This window comes from Anolis sagrei, chromosome 5 (genome assembly GCF_037176765.1).
Source record: "Anolis sagrei isolate rAnoSag1 chromosome 5, rAnoSag1.mat, whole genome shotgun sequence".
Classification (NCBI taxonomy): Eukaryota; Metazoa; Chordata; class Lepidosauria; order Squamata; family Dactyloidae; genus Anolis; species Anolis sagrei.
The window spans coordinates 86465009-86488910 of record NC_090025.1 but is presented as its reverse complement, the minus strand read 5'-3'; the positions used below and the strand labels follow the sequence as shown (position 1 = coordinate 86488910).

At 41.2% G+C, this 23902-nt stretch overlaps 1 protein-coding gene across 15 annotated transcripts in view; it reads left to right on the top strand.

Annotated features, from left to right (window-relative positions):
• The window catches only part of MAGI2 (membrane associated guanylate kinase, WW and PDZ domain containing 2), a 1143898-nt gene that overhangs the window by 763749 nt on the left and 356247 nt on the right, over nucleotides 1–23902 (top strand). For 11 of the 15 annotated variants that reach the window (XM_067468832.1, XM_067468841.1, XM_067468833.1 and 8 more), the window contains one exon: nucleotides 13741–13821. The exons of the other annotated variants lie outside the window; for them this stretch is intronic. In XM_067468832.1, the coding sequence (XP_067324933.1) occupies nucleotides 13741–13821 (81 nt within the window). The remainder of the gene's footprint in view (nucleotides 1–13740; nucleotides 13822–23902) is intronic. 15 annotated transcript variants of the gene reach the window in all.

Sequence of the window (23902 nt, the reverse complement as noted above, 5' to 3'; positions counted from 1 at the left end):
TATTAAGTGTTTGCTTGCAGCCCAAGGCTTGGGATTTTGCAGAAGGGTGGCTTCATGTTAAAGTTTGCAGTTATAGGGCAGGCCACCTGTCCATCATCATTAGGTTCCTTAGTTCCGCCCCCTTTTGGGTTTTCAGAAGAGAAAGGAGCCATTTTTAGTCAGTCACACACAAGGAAGCTAGTCTATAGGACGCAGACAGCTTGTCGCGTAGGAAAAGCTTCATTCCTCAGGATCATCCGGGGATCATCCAGGGATCATCCAGGGAAATGGAAACAGAAGGCAAAGATCCCAAAGGCTCTGGCTGAGAGCTCACAGCCTCACAGCTCCAGAGGGGAAAACAGCCCTGAATTCCCACAGGACAGCATTACAGAACCACTGAATTCCAGCTGAAGTATCTTCAAGCCTTGGCTGGTAGGTTTACTCGATGTCCAGACACATTTGGGATCGGTAGTAAGATCCAGACCAACGAGGCCCAGATAATATACAGCCTGGGAGAAATTATAAAGGGTTCTTCCTCATGCTGAGAAAGTACAGTTAATCCAAGTCAGTGCCAGTCTCTTAAAAGACTAGAATAAGAAAACCTTGAAGTGTTGTTTGAAGATTTCTTATTTGTTCCTTAATAAAGACTTTGTTGTACCATTAAAAACTGTAAAAACCATCACTTCAGGAAATCCCTAAGAATCTCTCTTTGAGGCACCCCGGCTTCCCACTGGGTTTAAAGTATATGTCCTATAGAATAAAGACAATTTGTTCAGACCCAGTGCGCGACAGAACAGAAGGAAATAAAAAAGTGAAAGAAGGAAGGAAAGAGAAAGGGAAGGAAGGAGAGAAGGAATGAAAGAGAGAAAGAGGGAGGGAGGAAAGAGACAAGGAAGGATGGAACCAAAGAGCAAAGGAAGGGAGCAAAGAAACAGGTAGAGAAGGACGAAAGAAGAAGGGAGAGAAAAAGAGGGGATAAAGGAAAGAGGGAGGGAAGAAAGGAGAGAAAGAAAGAAGGAGAGAAAGAGGGAGGGAAAGTTAGCCATAGCAACGCGTGGCGGGTACAGCTAGTAAAATATAAAATGAGGCACATTTTCCTTCAAGGTGGCTTTCGGTCTTAAAACTTAGAGAAAAGATAATGACTAGAATATACCAACAATGAAATAGTCTTGGCACCCAACTCATTTTTAATGAGTCCCATACACACACACACCATTTTAAAGAGTTAGAGGGATAAATCATTCTTGTGCTGCAAAGAAAGAAAGGATGGGGCAGGGAAAAGAACTGTATTACTGTAGCAGTTCACTTGATTATACATTTCCCCACTGTGCACACATCCAGAGTGACAGGGATTGGAAACTGCATTATTTAATTATGCTAGCAAAGAGTGGAATAGTACTCTTTGCCATTTGGACAATCTTTTTGGAGCATTTAAATGGTGTGACCATATGGCAGTTCTGGTAAGTTGTCAGACAGGGAGGAACCCCGGCTGCTGTTTATAATCCATCAGCAGGAAGAGATGTCTGTGCTTTCTTTGAGGGCATGAAAAAGAGCTGAAAATATATACAATAGATAGATGATATTGATGATAGATAGAGACACAGACAGACATATGCATTATATTATAATATATATTCCATTATAGATATGGTTGCTCCCCCACTGCAATTCAGCTGAGATAGGCGGCATTTCATTTCAAAATTGAGTATATTTCTGAAAAACATATTGCGGAGTATTTTAGGGAGAATAAGTTTATAATTGGGAAAATATAGTTCTAAGGAGTCTCTCATCTAGTACTCTTTAGGTTTGTATTTATTTATCGTGTCAGGAGCGAACCAAAACAGTTGTATTGCATTAAAAACAAACAAACAAACAAAACAAAAAGTTCACCGACTTGGTATTCTATTAAATGTCCTTTGACCAGTAGCTGGATTCTTGGAGTACTTACTTACTTACTTAGGCAATCCCTCGTTGGCCGAGTGGAATAGTCTTCCAGGATCAGTATTCTGGTGGGTCCGTAGGTGACTCTGGAGCCCTATTCTTGATCTGCATCTTCTCCCACAGTGAGGGCATTGGTTTCCAGGTGGAAGGCGGTCTCGGTCGGGGTTGGCTTGACGTGCCTTCCTCTTGGCACGTTTCTCTCTTTCACCCTCCATTCGTGCCTCTTCAAATTCTGCAGCACTGCTGGTCACAGCTGACCTCCAGCTGGGTGCTCAAGGCCAGGGCTTCCCAATTCTCAGTGTCTATGCCAGAGTTTTTAAGGTTGGCTTTGAGCCCATCTTCAAATCTCTTTTCCTGCCCACCAATATTCCGTTTTCCATTCTTGAGTTCGGAGTAGAGCAACTGCTTTGGGAGACAGTGGTCGGCCATCCGGACAATGTGGCCGGTCCAGCAAAATTGATGGTGGAGGACCATCGCTTCAATGCTGGTGGTCTTTGCTTCTTCCAGCACACTAACGTTTGTCTGCCTCTCTTCCCAAGAGATTTGCAGGATTTTCCGGAGGCAGGGCTGATGGAATCGTTCCAGGAGTTGCATGTGATGTCTGTAGACAGTCCATGTTTCGCAGGCATATAGCAAGGTTTGGAGGACAATAGCGTTATAAACAAGCACCTTGGTATCCCTACGGATGTCCTGGTCCCCAAACACTCTTTGCTTCATTTGGAAAAATGCTGCACTCGCAGAGTTCAGGCGGTGTTGTATTTCGGTGTCGATGTTGACTTTGGCGGAGAGGTGGCTGCCAAGGTAGCAGAAATGGTCATCATTTTCTAATGTTACACCATTAAGCTGTATCTCTGGCATTGGAGAGGGATTGCCTGGTGACTGCTGGAACAGCACTTTGGTTTTCTCGATGTTCAATGACAAGCTGAGCTTCTCACATACTTCTGCAAAGTTTTTAGAGTGGCTTGGAGTGCCTCTGGTGTTGCTGTGAGAAGATCCTCCATTGTGCATGCGGAGGTTGCGTTGAAGTAGGTGGTTTGTTGTTTGCTCTTCACCACACTCACATGTCGTTGACTCCACATTGTAGCATGCTGGCTGATACCCAAACAAGGGGTGGGCTGCTGATGTCACTGCCTTGGTCCTTTCACTATTAGTTGCTACTTTCCGACGGATGTCAGGTGGTGCAATACCAGCTAAACAGTGTAATTTCTCCAGTGGTGTAGGGTGCAGACACCCCATGATAATGCAGCATGTCTCATTAAGAGCCACATCCATCATTTTAGTGTGGTGAGATGTGTTACTCACTGGGCATGCATACTCAGCAGCAGAGTAGCATAGCCAGTATACAAATATACCTAATCTTGAGCAATAAGCTTTGGCATAGAGCAAGCAGATTCTCCCTATGTATTCAATTACTGTAGTTGGCTATTGAAATTGGGAAGTACTTCCCCATCTATTTCAGTCAAAAGTAGAGGCCCAAACATGGTTCTATTGGTTTCAATTGTTTTATTTTGCATTGGACAGATGTTGGATTTCGCATAATGTATAAAAAATACTCAACTTGATAGTAAAATAAAATCTGTCTTCTGTTGCCCAAGATTTTTGAAGAAAAAGTCCTCAGATGTTGTAAAAAAGTATTTATTCTTGTGTTGAACTTTGTAGATTCCTTTAAGTCAATGGGATTTCGGCCTGCATCAATAGGAGCATAGTGTCTAGATCTAGGGAAGTAATGCTACTCCTCTATTCATAGAATCAAAGAGTTGGAAGAGACCTCATGGGCCATCCAGTCCAACCCCCTGCCAAGAAGCAGGAATATTGCACTCAAATCACCCCTGACAGATGGCCATCCAGCCTCTGCTTAAAAGCTTCCAAAGAAGGAGCCTCCACCACTCTCCGGGGCAGAGAGTTCCACTGCTGAACGGCTCTCACAGTCAGGAAGTTCTTCCTAATGTTCAGATGGAATCTCCTCTCTTGTAGTTTGAAGCCATTGTTTCGTGTCCTAGTCTCCAAGGAAGCAGAAAACGAGCTTACTCCCTCCTCCCTGTGGCTTCCTCTCACATATTTATACATGGCTATCATATCTCCTCTCAGCCTTCTCTTCTTCAGGCTAAACATGCCAGTTCCCTAAGCCACTCCTCATGGGGCTTGTTCTCCAGACCCTTGATCATTTTAGTCGCCCTCCTCTGGACACATTCCAGCTTGTCTATATCTCTCTTGAATTGTGGTGCCCAGAATTGGACACAATATTCCAGGTGTGGTCTAACTAAAGCAGAATAGAGGGGTAGCATTACTTCCTTAGATCTACACACTATGCTCCTATTGATGCCTTGGTTAGACCACACCTGGAATATTGTGTCCAATTCTGGGCACCACAATTGAAGAGAGATATTGACAAGCTAGAATGTGTCTGTATATCTTTCTCTGATGCTCTAAAATGGGGAAGTGGCTGTTCCAATTGCTCTGTAACTCTGTTATATAATGTACAATTTGGATATGTTTCCTTAGAAATACACAGCAAATACAATATTGATAAAATTATTATATGACGAATTGCCTATATGGTGCTATTTAGTGGATTAAAAAATCAGCTGAAAGAGCAAATTCAAATCACATGTTATACTGAATTGAATTTGCCAGACTTTTGCACCTATTACGACTTTCAAAAGATAAGTGCAACTGGATAACCCGGTTATAAAGATATATTAGAAACACTGCAGACGAAAGGCATGGAACATGAAAGGGGAATTTATTTCAGTGACTTCTCAAAGAAAGGCAAATTAATTTGATTCTTCAGAGAGCAAATCATGATGTTTCTAATTTAAGAGATCAGGGAGGTCCATCCTTCAAGTTCTTATTCTTTCTTGGAACAAGGAAGGATATTATGGCCAAGCACTGTAGAACTAAGAAACTGAATACTGTTCCCATTCCTTCAGTGAAACACCTGAATATCAAATATAATGGGAAACTTGGGAAGTAGCACAGAGAATGTTCTATGTTATAATGCAGAATATAAGAGGTGTAAATTGGATTTTGGTTGTCATCTTTAGACTGCTGTGAACGGTATGCTTATTAAATGTATTCTGTGCAATCCAAAATTCCGTTTTGTTCAACTTAGGGAATCAAGATATATGAGTGAAAAAAAATTGACATTTCTTTTAGTATCTCTTCATCTCACCCCAACAGAGACCTCACCAGCAATCTGTTCTGAACTCCAGTGAGCACAGTATCCAAAATCCAAGAGCTGGTTTCAGTTAGATTAGAATCATAGAATCATAGAGTTGGAAGCATCCCTGACAGATGGCCATCCAGCCTCTGTTTAAAAGCTTCCAAAGAAGGAGCCTCCACCACACTCCAGGGCAGAGAGTTCCACTGCTGAACAGCTCTCACAGTCATGAAGTTCTTCCTAATGTTTAGATGGAATCTCCTTTCTTGTAGTTTGAAGCCATTGTTCCATTACCTAGTCTCCAGGGAAGCAGAGAACAAGTTTGCTCCCTTCCCTATGACTTCCTCTCACATATTTATACATGGCTATCATATCTCCTCTCAGCCTTCTCTTCTTCAGGCTAAATATGCCCAGCTCTTTAAGCCGCTCCTCATAGGGCTTGTTCTCCAGACCCTTGATCATTTTAGTGGCCCTCCTCTGGACACATTCCAGCTTGTCAATATCTCTCTTCAATTGTGGTGCCCAGAATTGGACACAATATTCCAGGTGTGCTCTAACCAAAGCAGAATAGAGGGGTAGCATTACTTCCCTAGATCTAGACACTATGCTCCTATTGATGCAGGCCAAAATCCCATTGGCTTTTTTTGCCGCCACATCACATTGTTGTCTCTCGCTTGCTGAGATGTTCCTATGACTGTAGGTCATAGAAAGCTATTTCTTCACCTAAGGCATTGGTTTGCTGGCTGATATCCAAACAGAGGAGGAAGTAATTTGTCATAGTTTATCCCTGTATTGTATTGCGTGGACCTCCGTAGTCCTTTCAGCAGAACTACTAAATTCTAGGCTTGGGCAATCCATGGTTCTAAATGTTTCTAAAGTACTTACAAAACTAAAGTTCTAGTGGTGAAAATTTCAGAACTCTAACAAAACTCTCAAAATTTCATAATAAATGGCAGTTCCTAATTGGTTCTGTCATTAAAATCACCAATAATGAAATAATAATTAAATTTTGAAAGTTTTGTTGGAGTTCTGAAATTTTCACCACCAGAACTTTAGTTTTGTAAGTACTTTAGAACCATGGATTGCCCAAGCCTACTAAATTGATTTCCAAGGCCAATCCCATCCTTACACGATTAAAGATGAAAATACTATGTTTCTTCTTCCATTCTTTCCCTTTGGAAAAGGATTAAGCAATTTGCCACTCTTGGAATGTTGCTGGACTATAACTCCCTTTATCCTAGAATCATAGAATCATATAATCAAAGAGTTGGAAAAGACTTCATGGGCCATCCAGTCCAACCCCCTGCCAAGAAGCAGGAATACTGCATTCAAAGCACCCCTGATAGATGGCCATCCAGCCTCTGTTTAAAAGCTTCCAAAGAAGGAGCCTCCATCACACTCCGGGGCAGAGAGTTCCACTGCTGAACGGCTCTCACAGTAAGGAAGTTCTTCCTCATGTTCAGATGGAATCTCCATTCTTGTAGTTTGAAGCCATTGTTCCTTGTCCTAATTTCCATGGAAGCAGTAAAAAAGCTTGCTCCCTCCTCATTTATTTATTATATTTATATACTGCCCTTTTCAGCCCAGAGGCAACTTGGAGCTGTTATAAACATTATAAACATTAATGTATATAGGGGACTGTTAGAAGTTTGCCACCATTACTTTAGAGCCAAGTTGAAGAAGAGAAGCAGAAGAAGGCCTATTCAGATTCTTTACCATAAAGAAGAAATCGTTTTTGAATAAAAGCCACTTTTTATTAGTCTGCTGAAGCACTTTGGCCACATAATGAGAAGACAGGAAAGCTTGAAGAAGACAATACTGCTGGGGAAAACAGAAGGAAAAAGGAAGAAGGGCAGACCAAGGACAAGATGGATGGATGGATGGATGGATGGATGGATGGAATCCTTGAAGTGACTGGCTTGACTTTAAGGAGCTGGGGATGACCATGGCCAACAGGAATAGTCTGGTCCATGAGGTCACGAAAAGTCGGAAGCGACTGAATGAATAAACAACAGAACAGTAGTCCATAATTTTGTCTCTGTCTATATCTGAGGATAATACAGGAATCCTTTCAAAGGCCATGAATCAAAAATTCACAAAATCACAATGCCTTCTTTAGGTCTTTTTAAAGCAAAAGATCACTGTTGACCCAGCTGAGCACTTGACTTAAAATACAAATTAAAATTTGCACTTTGGCCATTAGGGTTTGCATTCCTGTCATTCTACACCAATGAGAGGGGTAGCATGACTTCCCTAGATCTAGACACTATGCTCCTATTGATGCAGGCCAAAATCCCATTGGCTTTTTTTGCCGCCACATGACATTGTTAGCCCATGTTTAACTTGTTGTCCATGAGGACTCACTGAAGTCTTAAACCATGCCTGTAAAATTTGTGCAGGCCACCCCACTCCCACCCCACACCCTCCCCCTCCCCCCCGAAGGGGAAACCCTTCTCCACCTTCATGCCATCCCCATGGTAATGGTGTGAGACTGGGGAGAGAGCCAAGCCTCAAGGGGGAACCCCGGGCATCTTTTCGGCCATGCCCTGTACCCATGGGAATGGCACAGAGCTGAAGAGAGACCTGGGTACTTGGCCTGTTGTACACCAGCCTGCCTTGGTAAGCATGTGTGTAATGGGGTTGAGGCCCATGGGAGAACTCCAGTCTCTCCTCAGCCGTGCACAGAGGCGACCCTAGGTAATTTTCAACGGTAAGCAAACAGTATTTTGGCACCCCTCCCCCCCAATATATTTTCTGTTAGTCGTGGGAGTTCTGTGTGCCATATTTGGTTCAATTCCATCATTGGTGGAATTCAGAATGCCCTTTGATTGTAGGTGAACTATACATCCTAGTAACTACAACGTGCATATGTCAAGATCTATTTTCTCCCAAGAGAGCCCCTGGGCAAAATCAACTATACTGCGAATGCTTACTTTGCGTAATGGGTTGAGCCGCCCCTGGCTGTGCACCATTCCCATAGGAACTGCGTGCCACTGAGGAGAGGCCTGGACACTCAGCATGGACTGAGGAAATGGTGCAAAATCAAAACATACGTTGTTAAGGCTTGCCTTAAACCTTTAGTGGATTCCGCCAACATTACATGGATGATGAAGTCATCTTAAATTTTGTGATCAAGCAACACCAGTTGTTATCCACATTCTTCTAAGAGAACTAAAGCACAGTGTGTTGTAAATTGATAAACAAGATATAAAAGAAATATTTCATACTTTTCTCTTAAGACTGTTTTGTTCTGTGCGGTATCATTAAAAACAAAGTGCTGAAATTTCCTGTTTACTTTCGTTCTTTCCTTTTTTTAAACAAAGTTACCTTGTAATTTCTATTATCAGAAAAAGTATTTTGTCTGTATCTGTTATTTTAAATTGGCCAGTTGAAACGACAAAGAAGAACCGCGAGTAACAAATAGAAAATTTACTGCTAAAATGAATGTTTTTGAAAAGGCATTGAAGTGTATTGTAGTGCTAATACTGGGTTATCTATTATTTTCCCTACAAGTTACAGGTCTAGTTGGCTTTTTTTGCATGAGGTATTTATAGAGCTCTCCAGGAGTTATATGATAAGTACATAGTGGAAACATGGAACACTCACATAAGTAATTTTGTTCAATAATGCACTGACTTTTAATGTTATTTTTGCATTTTCAGTTGGATGCTGTTTATTTGCATAATTTCAGTGGCAAATTTTAGCTTAGGCTATAACACAAAGACAGAAGATAGTATGTCCCCTCTTTGATAGCAAAATTATTAGCCAGTGGAGGCTTTTTGGTTATTATAAGAAATGAAACAGAAACAAAAGAGATTACAGTTCAGTCGACAATAATAAATCGTATTGAGAGTTTTATTTATTTATTTATTTATTTATTTCAAGCATTTCTACCCCGCCCTTCTCAACCCCCGAAGGAAGACTCAGGGCAGCTTACAAAAGGCACAATTCGATGCCAGCAATACACATAGTAAGATAAAATACATAGCAGTAACAATTATAAAATAATTAAAACAATCCAGTTATACAATACAACTAATAAAAACCAATCTCGTGATCAACGTTCGCCAAGCTCAAAATCCGTAAGTTCATTCCGCATTGTCATAATCCTATCCAATTCTTGTCGTCATAATCCTTTGTCTGTCTGCCAGATTACCTGAAGGCCTGGTCCCATATCCATGTTTTTAGTTACCTTCTGAAAGAGAGGAGGGATGTCGATGACCTAATTTCCCCGGGAAGTGAATTCCACAGGCGAGGGGCCACCACCGAGAAGACCCTGCTCTTCGTCCCCACCAACCTCACTTGTGATAGAGGTGGGGCCAAGAGCAGGGCCTCCCCAGAAGATCTTAAACTCCGAGGCGGAACGTAGAAGGAGATGTGTTCGGACAGGTACGCTGGGCCGGAGCCGTATAGGGTTTTGTAGGTCAAAACCAGCTATTTGAATTGTGCTCGGAACTAGACTGGCAGCCAGTGGAGCTGACATAACAGAGGGGTGGTATGCTCCCTGTGTGACGCTCCGGTGGGTAATCTGGCTGTCGCCCATTGGACTAATTGAAGTTTCCGAATAGTCTTCAAAGGCAGCCCCACGTAGAGTGCGTTGCAGTAAACTATTTGGGATGTAACAAGAGCGTGGACCACTGTGCATACTTGAATACAGAGAAGGAGTTATTTAATTGTTTCCATTGTTGTATAATTCACACTTATTCTGTTAGTGATTGGTTTGTAGAACAGAACTGGAAAAATCACTTGCAACATTACCGTATATACTCGAGTATAAGCCGACCTGAATATAAGCCGAGGCACCTAATTTTACCACAAAAAACTGGGGAAATGGATTGACTCGAATATAAGGGTGGGAAATGCAGCAGCCACTGGTAAATTTCAAAATAAAAATAGATACCAATAAAATTATATTAATTTTACATGAGGCCAAGCCCAACAACACATCAGTAAAAACATCAGTAAGTTAAATGTTTCTGAATATTTACATAAAACTGTAATTCAAGATAAGACTGTCCAACTTTGATTAAACCATTATTCTAATCTTCTTCAATGTAAATATGCTTACATGTCCTCCAATAATAATACAGTAAAATAATAATAATAATAAAAATAATAATAATGAAATGTAATAATGACAATACAGTAAAATAATAAATATAGTAAAATAATAAATGTAATAATAACAACAATAATAAAATAATAAATTTAATAATAATAATAACAACAAAGTAAAATAATAAAAAACCTTGACTCGAGTATAAGCCGGGGGAGACTTTTTCAGCCTAAAAAAAGGACTGAAAAACTAGGCTTATACTCGAGTATATATAGTAGTTGTCCTTACGCTGGTATCTTCTACTTACCCTACAACTGTTGCATTGTGGCAAGGACATTCCTGATGAATCCTCTGTTGTCCCATCTTTTTAACTGCCTGTAAAAATGTCCCAGTTTTCCTCTGCTTACCTCTTTGATCCTCAGCTTACTTCAATTCTTGCAAAAGTTGAATTACAAAACTAATTTGCAACCAGTTAATTTAGCAGGGAGTATTTGTTACCAGTTCTGTTATTTTTACTAAATAGTGTTAGAAAATGCACAGAAATAGTAGAGTCTAGAACAAGATTTATGCATAAAAGAATATATAATCTGGTGTATCAAGGTGTCTAAATCACCCTTCATCACCCAACTGAAGCCTGTTCAATTGTTTAATAGTAATTTAATTGAGAATAGCAGCTATTGCATCACTTAGAGATCAATTTACTTTAGAATGTACTACCCTGTTAAATTTTTCTCCCATGAGTTCTGAGCACACTGCTAACTTTTTAGGTGATTTGTTCAATAATCTATGGAACTGAGCCTATTTCTGATGTGATTTATAGCCTCAAGCAAAACTCTGGTCTGGCATATAAACCTGGAATAATCAAAGCTCTACTTGTACCCTTATATCTGACAGCTTGTCCGGTAAATAAAAGGGCTAGAGAAATAGATACATAACAATTTGTTTTAAGTTTCATTATCCGTAACAAACACCATGCCAATATTTTCCCCAGATATTGTCTCTCAGCATTTTGATCCATGTCTTAAATAAATAAAAGGACTAACCTGTTTTTAAGACTTCCGTATTTTATTTTATTAAGAAAACTCCGTTGATTTAAATTCACAGGTTATATCTTCAAAGTATTGATGTCTACAATACTGTGTATTATTCATATGTTATCAGAAATGGTTGATTAACGTTCACCCACGCAGACATAGGATTTTAGCCCCATGTTGTTGGGATTTTAGCCGCCATGAGTCGTCGTCATCCCCCCCCCCCCCCCCCGGGAGGGGGGTGGTGGAGAAAGGCAGGGTACAAATATCTGAAATAAATAAATAAACAAATTTTGTTTTACAGAATTCATGCAAAACTAGACACAAAGGATATCACTTGAATTGTAAACAATTCATACTACACAGTGATAAAACTGGGATTCAGTTCTAATTGCTGTGGCAACTACTTACAGAATCCTAAGATATTCATTGCCTGACTTACCAGGCAAGGCGGGGGTGGAGGGGTGCCCATCCCTCTGGCCATGTTGGTAGCAGGGGCTTCTCCTTCCCAGAAGCCCCTGCGTGGCGGGAAGTTTCCCGCCACTGGGTCAGCTGGCCAACCAGCGGCCAGCCCCACCCAGCCCCTGGTATTGGCCAGGGGCTGATTGCACCCTGTACCCAGCAGCCTTAAATAGGCTGCGCAGGGCCTAGCAGGTACCAGGCCTGCTTCGAGTTGTCCTCCCACCCACCCTGCATGTTCATATTTTTGTTCAGTGTTGCAGTTGTTGTTCATGATCTGTCACAACTCCGGTTGGCATGTGGCATGGGCCCTGGATCTGGTTCTGCCCCTCCCCTACTGGCCGGGGGTGGAACATCTGGCGGTTTCCAGGGGTGCCGTGTCTCGTGGCCCGGTATTGTGCCGGTTGAACTCATGAGGTATCAGTCAGCAGCGGGCTTATCGATCTTGATCCGGAACCCATGCCTAGCAGCCAGCCCTGTGTTCCTGTAATTAATAAATTAAGTTGTAGCCATTTTTACTCCATCTATGTGTTCGTGTCATCTCTGGTTCTGCGGGCGGGAGGAGTGTTGCCCATCCACACGCAATTGTAATTTGATGAGAGGAGTGTTTTTTAGTCTTTGGCCCACCTTGGTTTTTTGCTTCAATTCCCGCAGTTCTTGATTATTTTCCATTCTGAGACATCTGGGATCAGAATTCCAAACCATCTAGAGGAGCTTCCTGTCTGGAAATTTTAATGAGCCCTCCCTGAAATGAAAAATCCCAGAATGCCTTTGAGTACTTCCATGGCTGTTAAAATGAAACTATCCGTGTATTATTGTATAATGTGAAAGGGCCTATGTCATATACGGTTTTTCAGACAAAACAAGTTTAGGAGAAAAAATCCCCATTGATCTATGGATGAGTTGGGGGGGGGGGTGATGGCACCAATGCCAGGAGAGAGGGTACTGTGTACCCATTCTGGCCTATGGTATCCACTGGATTTTGGTTCACTACCCACTCACCCAGGGGCGGCTCAACCATTACGCAAAGTAAGCATTCGCAGTATCATTGATTTTGCCCAGGGGCGCTCTTGAGGCACTCTTGGAGGAAAATAGACCTTGACATGTGCGAATTGTAGTTACTGGGATGTATAGTTCACCTACAATCAAAGAGCATTCTGAACTCTACCCATGATGGAATTGAACCAAATGTGGCACACAGAACTCCCACAACGAACAGAAAATATATATCAGTGATTGGTTGGGGGGGGGGGGGGGCGCCAAAATACTGTTTGCTTACCATTGAAAATTACCTAGGGCCACCTCTGGTGATGGCACCCATGCCAGGAGAGAGGGTACTGTGTACCCAATCTGGCCTATGGTATCCACTGGATTTTGGTTCATTACTCACTCACCACCATTGCCCCTCCCTCCCCCCCCCCCCCGGTGAATACCAAAATCCATGGATACTCAAGTCCGATTATAGGAAACGGCATAATGAATTGATATCTCCTATATTAAATGGCAAAAGTAAGGTTTGCTTCTTGGTTTTTTTTAATTCAAGACATTGATGCTCAAATTCATGGATATTGAAGGCTGTATTTTTTTTTTCATTGCAATCATCTGTTATGGCAAAAAATACTAATGTTTTGTGCCTCATAATTCTAAGATTGGTCCCTTTCATGGAAAGAAAGTAAATTTTCAGTGACTCTAGTAGGATTATATTTGTAGTTTAGTGAGGAGTAGTAACACTAACCCCATTACCCAGAAAATGCCCAAAACTCAGTCAGTCTATCTACATGATCATTAAAACATAAGAACTCATTATCCAATAAAGTTATTAAAAGAAACCAAATTATTCAATTGTCTTCAAACGTGCAATTTGTAATTCTTTTTAAGATTTAACCAACTAAATTATTACCACTCTCTCGATGTACACTTGAACAAAACTGTCAATAAAAATTATTATTAAAAAAAAAGATTTAACCAACTGACAAGACACTTGAACTATTTGAATTACTAACCATATGATACCTAAGTTTGTTAATTAAAACTTCACAAGAGTATCTGGATCAATGTAATTGAGTACTATGATTTCATGGCCCTCAGTCATCAATTTCCTCTTCCTCATACAGATCTTAATCTAATGGGTTGGATCCCAAGGTTCCCTTCTTCCGACGGAGGAAGCTTTCCTCTGACAGAGGAAGAGAATAAAGGTAATAAAACTAAATTAATGTAATAAAATTAACATATTTCTAGGTCTCTTTAATTTTTTATCCAGCTTAGATATCCAGAAGGCTGTTTTAACCTCTGCTGCTGCAAGATGCTTAAAGTTAGATCTTCTATAAAAAAAAAATACTCTGAAAATTAAGAAAAAGATATAGCAAATCCTTTCCTTTTATTGTCCCAGTAATCTCGTGAAATTTCAAATTGTGCCTCCTTGTTTGGTTCTGAAATACTGTTGATCTTCTCCTTAATCTGTAGCGTTCTAACAAATGCAAATGTTTTCTTTTTCTTTTCTAGCTTCATTACACTTTTTAACAATAAGTATTTCTCTTCCTGAAGGTATACATAGTTTTGCTTAACTTATTAAGATTTAATTAAATTCACCCCACTTATATGCTAATGAATTAGTCTCCATTATAGTATTCAATTCACCATCTACCTGCCTGGTTTTATTTTCAAAATAAACACTTTCACTGTTCAACGGAGAAAAAGTTGCGGGCCTGAAAATAGTTGTTCTTTTATGATTTTGGGGTGCTGAAAATGAAAATTACATTTAAAAATGTATATTGGCTCTAGTTTTTATGATATAAGCAATCACATGATCATGTATGGTTGAAAAAATGCATGTTGCGACTTACATTATGGAAGATTCTAGAATATTCTAGAAAGTTTGATGACGCAGTATTAGTGCCGTGTGCAAAAGCCAGAAAGCCCTATATAAGGCCAGACTTTTGAACGGTGAGGGTCAGTCAGTTGAAGACTGAGACAGTATCGTTAAACATCGTTTTACATTGTTCTTTTTACTGTAGTTATGCCTCGCACGTATGTAAATAAAGCACTATGGAAAAAAGATGTCAAGGCAAATGGACTCCGTCAATGCTGTCAGACTACTGCTGGAGCATTGTAAGAGACAATCCTTTCCTTGAATACAAAAGAAAAGTCAAGAGAAGCAAACAGGATATAAACTAAAGTCACGATTAAAGCGACATTTAAACTTTCAGACTTTTCAACTGCATTAGGCCTACTAATATAGTATCTTGCTGCACAAACATAAACAATAGACTAATTAAATAAATATTTCTCATGTATAAACTATTGGCAATATAATTTGACTAAAATTTAGTAAATATTCACGGTTTATATACATGCAGTAAGGTTAGGCGCATTATCATAATATTAACAAATTACCTATTGTGGAAAAAAATTGAAATAGCTGTTGCATAAAAACCAGAGCCAATTAACACATTTAATTATTATATCTGAATTCAGCATGTTAAATTTATTAAGAAACGGCACATTTCATTTCCGCAACTGAGAAAAACTGAAAATTTGTAGAACAGTGTTTTTAGTCTTATATTAAATGTATGTTAAAATGATCATATTTGGGCAATACCCAAAAGCATCTTTCCATTTGTGGAGCAGGAAAATAAGCCCTGCCCAACTTAGTGGCTGGGAGTTTTCAGTGTTGGGCACTCCCCCTGCCCGCTGGTTCGACCACTCGCTGCAATCTTGCAAGAAGACTCATTCCTCTGTGCACACTCAGAAGAGCAGGCAGCCAATCAGGTGAGCCTTTTGGCTTGCTCTGATTGGTCCTGGCTGGGTGAGGCGGGCCAGAAGGGAGGATCCTCCCCTCTGGCCAGCTATATTAGCCAGCAAGCTGTGTCTCCTGGACAGTACCCATTGAAGACAGTTCATAATAATAATAATAATAATAATAATAATAATAATCCTTTATTTGTACCCCGCTACCATCTCCCGAAGGACTCAGTGCGGCTTACAAGAGGCCAAGCCCAAATACAATAGTAAAGCAATAACAACAACAGCAGCAAAATAACTCAAAAAAACAAAGCAATGACATAACAACACACAATGACGCAATTAAAATCAATGGCAGGGCCAAATGTAATAATTAAGGTTAAAAAGTGCTGGGCGTGACCAGGTGGCGTGTTTGGAGGGGGATGGGCAAGCAGATATCTTAAATCTCTGATAAAGTGCGTTGGGACATAATGCTAGGAGTTTCCTTATTCTGGGAAGGCACACAGGAACAGCCAGGTCTTCAAACTCTTCCTAAAGACTGCCAATGTTGGGGCGTGTCTGATAACCCAGGGGAGAGAGTTCCAGAGTCGAGGGGCCACCACCGAGAAAGCCCTATCCCTCGTCCCCACCAATCGCGCTTGCGATGCAGGTGGGATCGTGAGCAGGGCCTCTCCAGATGAACGAAGAGATCGTGTGGGTTCATACACAGAGATGCGGTCATGCAGGTAGGCGGGTCCCAAACCGTTTAGGGCTTTGTAGGTAAACCTGCACCTTGAATTGGGACCGGAAAATGAATGGCAACCAGTGGAGCTCCTTAAACAGGAGGGTTGACCTCTCTCTGTAAGGAGCACCAGTTAACAACCTGGCCGCCGCCCGTTGGACCAATTGAAATTTCCGGGCCGTTTTCAAGTGCAGCCCCACATAGAGCGCATTACAGTAGTCCAATCTGGAAGTGAGTAAGGCATGGACCACCCTGGCCAGATCCGCCTTCACGAGGTACAGTCGCAGTTGGCGCACGAATCTTAATTGTGCAAAGGCCCTCCGGGCCACCGCCGACGCCTGAGCTTCAAGCAACAGTGATGACTCCAGGAGGACACCCAAACTGCTGACCTGTGACTTCAGGGGGAGTGTAACCCCATCCAGCACAGGTTGCCACCCTACACTCCGATCCGGTACTCGAGTACTACCCAAGCAAACTGCAGAAGAACCAGTAAACTTCTGGAAGCCCTGCTTAGGAATCTATCAAAATAAGTAGTTCCAGTTTCAAACTTTTAAATTATATCAGATTTGGTAATTTTAAATAAATAAATGTAATACCAGTTAAGGTATCGAAACCACTCACCCCTTATTCAGCCCAACCAAAGTGTGGAGGAGAATGCACAATGAACATAATACAGGAGAGAAAAGGAGTAATAATGTTCTGTCGCGTGTTGGGCTTGTAAATAGTTGTCTTTAAAACAGGATGTTCAACCTTTGCCCAACGAGAAGCCAGGGGGGCCCAAAGAGAAGTTCTCAGAGGTTTCCACCACAAACAGTCTTTACATGGCTTGAGGAGTACCACAAAGTCTTTTATTAATGAACAATCAAACAGAAACTTCTCTTGTCTTCAATAAAATTAAGCAAATGATTCCAAGCTTTTAGGTAACTGGTGAATTCCTAAACTTGCCCACGAAGGACAGGCAACTATCTTCTTCTTTAAAGGAAACCCCCCTTTTTAACTTCTCCCAGGCTGACTGTAAACTTAAACCTAACTGTTGTGGGCACCACTACCGGGTTGAACTGCGTCTCAAAGCAACGAGTGGACCTACCAGCAAGGCCTGTAGTCTCTTCAGCTGGAGTTCTTTGATCTTTAGGGCTGTTTCCCTGGAAAGTCTCTGGAGACTCTTTTCCTTCTGTTTCTGTTGGAATTTCTGTAACCCTGGAAATTCCTTCCCTGGAGATTCTTAGGAGACTCTTAAAGCTGTTCTCCCCTGGGAATTCTTAAAGCTGTGAGGATGCTTCCCTGGGAATTCTTAAAGGTTGAAGCTTTTGTACAGGGGACGTTTACACATGTCCTGTACATTGGCTAACCTAGCTGAGACTAACTAAAAAATGGCTCCCTTCCCCTTCCCAATTGCCCTGAGCAAGAGGTGGGACCAAAACTTAATGATGACAAATGCAAGATACTCCACTTTGGCAGAAAAAACGAAATGCAAAGATACAGAATGGGTGACGCCTGGCTCGAGAGCAGTACGTGTGAAAAAGATCTTGGAGTCCTCGTGGACAACAAGTTAAACATGAGCCAACAATGTGACGTGGCGGCAAAAAAAGCCAATGGGATTTTGGCCTGCATCAAGAGGAGCATAGTGTCTAGATCTAAGGAAGTAATGCTACCCCTCTATTCTGCTTTGGTTAGACCACACCTGGAATATTGTGTCCAATTCTGGGCGCCACAATTCAAGAGAGATATTGACAAGCTGGAATGTGTCCAGAGGAGGGCGACTAAAATGATCAAGGGTCTGGAGAACAAGCCCTATGAGGAGCGGCTTAGGGAACTGGGCATGTTTAGCCTGAAGAAGAGAAGGCTGAGAGGAGATATGATAGCCATGTATAAATATGTGAGAGGAAGCCACAGGGAGGAGGGAGCAAGCTTGTTTTCTGCTTCCTTGGAGACTAGGACGCGGAACAATGGCTTCAAACTACAAGAGAGGAGATTCCATCTGAACATTAGGAAGAACTTCCTGACTGTGAGAGCCGTTCAGCAGTGGAACTCTCTGCCCCGGAGTGTGGTGGAGGCTCCTTCTTTGGAAGCTTTTAAACAGAGGCTGGATGGCCATTTGTCAGGGGTGATTTGAATGCAATATTCCTGCTTCTTGGCAGGGGGTTGGACTGGATGGCCCATGAGGTCTCTTCCAACTCTTTGATTCTATGATTCTATGATGGACAGGTGGCTTGCCCTATGACTGCAGCCAAAAGAAGCCACCTATCTGCAGAGTCCTTGAAACTTAGGACTGCAAATAAACATTCAATGCAAAGCAAACAAAATTGGAGCTCCTGGTACAGCTGTACCAGAACAAATAATAATAATAATAATAATAATAATAATAATAATAATAATAATAATAATCTTTATTTATACCCCACCACCATTACCCCAATGGGGACTCGGGGCGGCTTACCTGAGGCCAAGCCCAAACAACAACATACAGCAAAATAAAACCAAAAACACAAACAATAAACAACATCATAATTACTTAAAACATATGAATGCATAACGATATAAAATTACAACAAACACAATCACAGTGACAATGGGCGGGCTACACGTAATGATTAAAAGAAAAACTAATTAAAAACTGATGGAAAACTCGGATGAGATAAAGGAGAAGCAGGTTATTTGCAGAGGAGAGCTCATTAAAATGGGGGTTGTGGAATCAAACTTTCCCATAAGGGGAGGGGGGACGTATACTCCAATGACAAAACGTTGAGGCTAAGCAATAGTGTGCAGGAGTGAGGAAGGAAATAGAACAATGTGCAAACACCACAGATTTTACAAAAGAGAATGAAGTATGATTCTAAAGGAAAACTTTAATGGTTTCCCTTCTTCTTCTGTCTCCGTCTGGCACCAGTACTTTCATGATATTTTCTTCCCACTGTATACGAGTGTGTAGATGTGTGCGGTCTTCAGTCTTGCCGGTACAGAGGTTTAACCCACTGCATCAACGGGGGCTCCATATGTTTGGTTGATTGAAATAAATTCATCCATCCAAAAATTTCCAGATGTGTATATACAAATTACATTATTATTATTATTATTATTATTATTATTATCTTTATTTGTACCCCGCTAACATCTCCCGAAGGACTCGGTGCGGCTTACAAAGGCCAAGGTCCTCAATAAAACAACAACATAACAAATACAACAATAAAATTCATAAAGCAAACCAATAAACATTAAAGCAATAACAGTAAAACATCAAAACAATACATCATGACACATTTAAAACTAGGGCCGGGCCAAATGCAATGAATAAATTAAAAGTGCTGGACATGACAGGTGAAAGGATTTAAGGGTAGGTGCAATGTGCAGGCAATCTTAAATCTCTGGTAAAGTGAGTTTGGGACATGATGCTGGAAGTTTCTTATTCTGGGAAGGCACACTGGAACAGCCAGGTCTGCAAGCTCTTCCTAAAGACTGCCAACGTTGAGGCTTGTCTGATGTCCTTGGAGAGAGAGTTCCAGAGTTGGGGGGCTACCACAGAGAAGACCCTGTCCCTCGTCCCCACCATAGGCGCTTGCGACGCAGGTGGGATCGTGAGCAGGGCCTCTCCTGATGGATGGAGGGATCGTGTGGGTTCATATATGGAGATGCGGTCACGCAGGTAGGCAGGTCCAGGCCCGTAGCCAGGATTTTGTTTCGGGGGGGGGGCTGAATTTTTTTTCAGGGGGGGTTTCAGGGGGGGTGAGTTTTGGGGGGGGCTGAGTCTGAGTGAAAGAGGGGCTAGCCTATCAAACCTTTTGTATCGTTACCCCAATACCCCCATGCATATGGGATATATTGAGTATGGTGATCAGATCATGATATGAATAAACATAACAGTTTAAATAATGCACCATTAAGGCCTTTTCGCGAACCACCATGAAAATTTCGGGGGGGGGGGGGCTGAAGCCCCCCGAGCCCCCCCCCCCCCCCCGGCTACATGCCTGGGCAGGTCCCAAACAGTTTAGGGCTTTGTAGATGAGCACCTGCACCTTGAATTGGGACCGGAAAATGAATGGCAGCCAATGGAGCTCCTTAAACAGGAGGGTTGACCCCTCTCTATAAGGAGCACCAGTTAACAACCTGGCCACCGCCCGTTGGACCAGTTGAAATTTCTGAGCTGTTTTCAGGGGCAGCCCCACGTAGAGCGCATTACAGTAGTCCAATCTAGAGGTGACCAAGACATGGACCACCCTGGCCAGATCAGCCTTTACAAGGTACGGTCGCAGTTGGCACATGAGTCTTTGTATGCATAGTTTTACGTTCAAAAATCCAAACCTTGAAATTTAAACTATTATCATCATCATCTGTATCCTTCTTTTTCTCTCTGAAGAAGAGAGTCAAAGCAGCTCACAATAAAACCAATATAATGCAATTAAAAATATTAAAATGGAACTAAATATGAACAGTATTAAAAAAAATAACCAGTTTAAATCCTTAAAACCAGCTTTATGATAATTATTTCTTTGTCTCCAAAGCTTCACAAATAAAATTCCAAAAACAGCAAGAAAATTACTAAATGTGCCCACCTTACTTCTTTGACTCTAAACTAGCACAAACAAGAGTTCAGTCAAGGTGAGAGAATAACTAAGTGCCCTCATTTTGCTTGTTTACATCCATGCACCCAAGACAGCCAGAAGTACAAAGAAGATGAGGGAATAAATACATGTACTCTTGTTCCCTCTTTATATCCAAATAAAAAGAAAATAGAGTCCAAAGCAAAGGAATAGCTAGATGTACTCTTGCTACTACTTTGCATATAAACAAACAGAGGTTTGGATAAAATGAAGGAATAACTGCCGTATATACTCGAGTATAAGCCGACCCGAATATGAACCGAGGCACATAATTTTACCACCAAAAATGGGAAAACGTATTGACTCGCATATAAGTCGAGGGTGGGAAATGCAGCAGCTACTGGTGATCTATATAAATAAAAATGTAATGTTAGTTCGTGCTACCATAAGAACTCAAAAACCACTGGGGGAATTGACACCAAATTTGGACACAAGACACCTAACCGTCCAATTTATGTCCTCCACTCAAAAAAAAATGATTTTGTCATTTGGGAATTGTCGTTGCTGGGATTTATAGTTTACCTACAATCAAAGAGCATTCTGAACTCCACCAATGATGGAATTGGGCCAAACTTAGCACACAGGGCTCCCATGACCAACAGAAAAAACTGGAAGGGTTTGATGGACATTGACCTTGAGTTTGGGAATTATAGTTCACCCACTTCCAGAGAGCACTGTGGACTTAAACAATGATGGATCTGGACCAAACTTGGCACGAATATTCCATATGCCCAAATATGAACACAGATGGAGTTTAAGGGAAATAGACCTTGGCATTTGGGATTTTTACTTACTGGGATTTATAGTTCACCTACAATCAAAGAGTATTCTGAACAACCCAATGTATGTCTTTCACTCAAAAAAATTTGATTTTGTCATTTGGGAGTTGTAGTTGCTGGGATTTATAATTCACCTACAATCAAAGAGCACTCAGAACTCCACTAACGATGGGATTGAAGCAAACTTGGCACACAGTTCTCCCATGATCAAAAGAAAACACTGGAAGGGTTTGGTGGGCATTGGCCTTGAGTTTGGGAGTTGTAGTTCACCTACATCCAGAGAGCACTGTGGACTCAAACAATGATGGATCTGGACCAAACTTGACACAAAAATTCCATATGCCTAAATATGAACACAGAAGGAGTTCGGAGGAAATAGACCTTGACATTTGGGAGTTGTAGTTACTGGGATTTATAGTTCACTACAATTAAAGAGCATTCTGAAACCCACAAACAACAGAAATGGGGCAAACTTCCCACACAGAACCCCCATGACCAACAGAAAATATTTAAGGCCATCCAGTCCAACTCTCTTCACCAGGGCAAGAAAATGTAATCAGAGCCCTCCTAACAAAGAGCCATCTAGTCATAAATATAGATAGATAGATAGATATGATACTCACACACACACACACAGATATAGTATCATAGATTTAGAAGGACTATGATATGTTGCATATTCCAGAGTAGGCAAACCAGACACTCTCTACATCAACACTGACAAAGAAACAACAAGAAATACTGTTTACTCACAAGCATAAAGGAATTACATATATTAGAAACCAACACTTTCTCATGACTTTATTTTCCATATCACCAGACTGGGCCACATAAACGTGTGGCAGGGGACAGCTAATACAAAATAAATATAGATACCAATAAAATTACATTAATTGAGGAAACAGTAGGTTAAATGTTTTTCAATGTTTACATAAAACTGTAATTTAAAATAAGACTGACCAACTTTGATTAAACAGTTATTCTAACCTTTTTCAGTGTCAATGTGCTTATGTATCCTTCCAATAACAAGAAAGTAAATTAATAAATGTAATAACAATAATAAAGTAAAATAATAAATGTAATAATAATAATACATAGAGTAAAATAAATGTAATAAAATAATAATAGAGTAAAATAATGCAAATGTCATAATGCCAATAATAGAGTAAAATAATAAATGTAATAGCAATAGTACTAAAGTAAAATTATAAATGTAATAATAATAATAAATAAGGTAAAATAAATGTAATAAAATAATAATAGAGTAAAATAATGCAAATGTAATAATGCCAATAATAGAGTAAAATAATAACTGTAATAGCAATAATACTAAAGTAAAATTATAAATGTAATAATAATAATAAATAGAGTAAAATAAATGTAATCTGTATATATAATAAAAGAGAGTGTTTGTAGTGGAAGGGCAGAAGTGTGGAGGGCGGACGTGTTTGTGGCAGCTTTCCGATTGGCTAGCCTGAAAGTTCCAAGATTCTGATTGGCTGCTGCTGTGGAGCTATTTGCATATGGTCTCTGATTGGCCAGCTTCAATAGGAGCCCCTGGTGGAGAAGAGGGCTCATGGCAGAAACGGGGCATGACAGAAGGAAATTTGCATATGGTCTCTGATTGGCCAGCCTCAAATCCAACATTCCGAGATGAGAAAGAGAGGAAAGGAAAGGCCGGGGGCTGGGTCAGAACACTACCAATACAGAGCAGACTTGGCACACAGAGCCCCCATCACCCACTCTACATCCTACTGCAGTTTGGAGGACTATGAACCATGGATAATGGGACTTGCAGTACCACCACTCACATTCTTAGACCGCTGTAAACGTTATCCAATGACTCATCAGGACCAAACTTCGCACAGAGACCTCTCATGACCCACTTTACGTCCTGGTGTGGTTTGGCCGGGGATGGACCGTGGATTATGGGACTTGCAGTATCATTGCTCAATTCTTCACAACCACTGCAACCCTCATCCAATTACCAATAAATACCAAACTTGGCACACTGAGTCTCCATGACGCACTCTACATCCAGGTGCAGTTTGAAGGAGGATGCACCATGGACGATGGGACTTGCAATACCTGCACTCCCTTCCTCAGACCATTACAACTGCCAACGATGATGGATCAGGAACACAATTTACACAGAGACCCAGCATGACCCACTCAACATCCTGGTGCAGTTTGGAAGAATTTAACAATGGATGATGGGACTTGCAGTCACTTCACTCACTTCCTGAGACCACTGAGACCCTCGCCAATGACTCATCAAGACTAAACTTGGCACATGGAGCTTCAATGACCCACTCTACATCCTGGAGCAGTTTGGAGGATGACAGACGATGGATGATGGGACTTCAAGTACCATTACCCAAGACTGCTGCAAAACTCATCTAATGACCAATCAAGACCAACGTTGGCACACAGAGCCCCC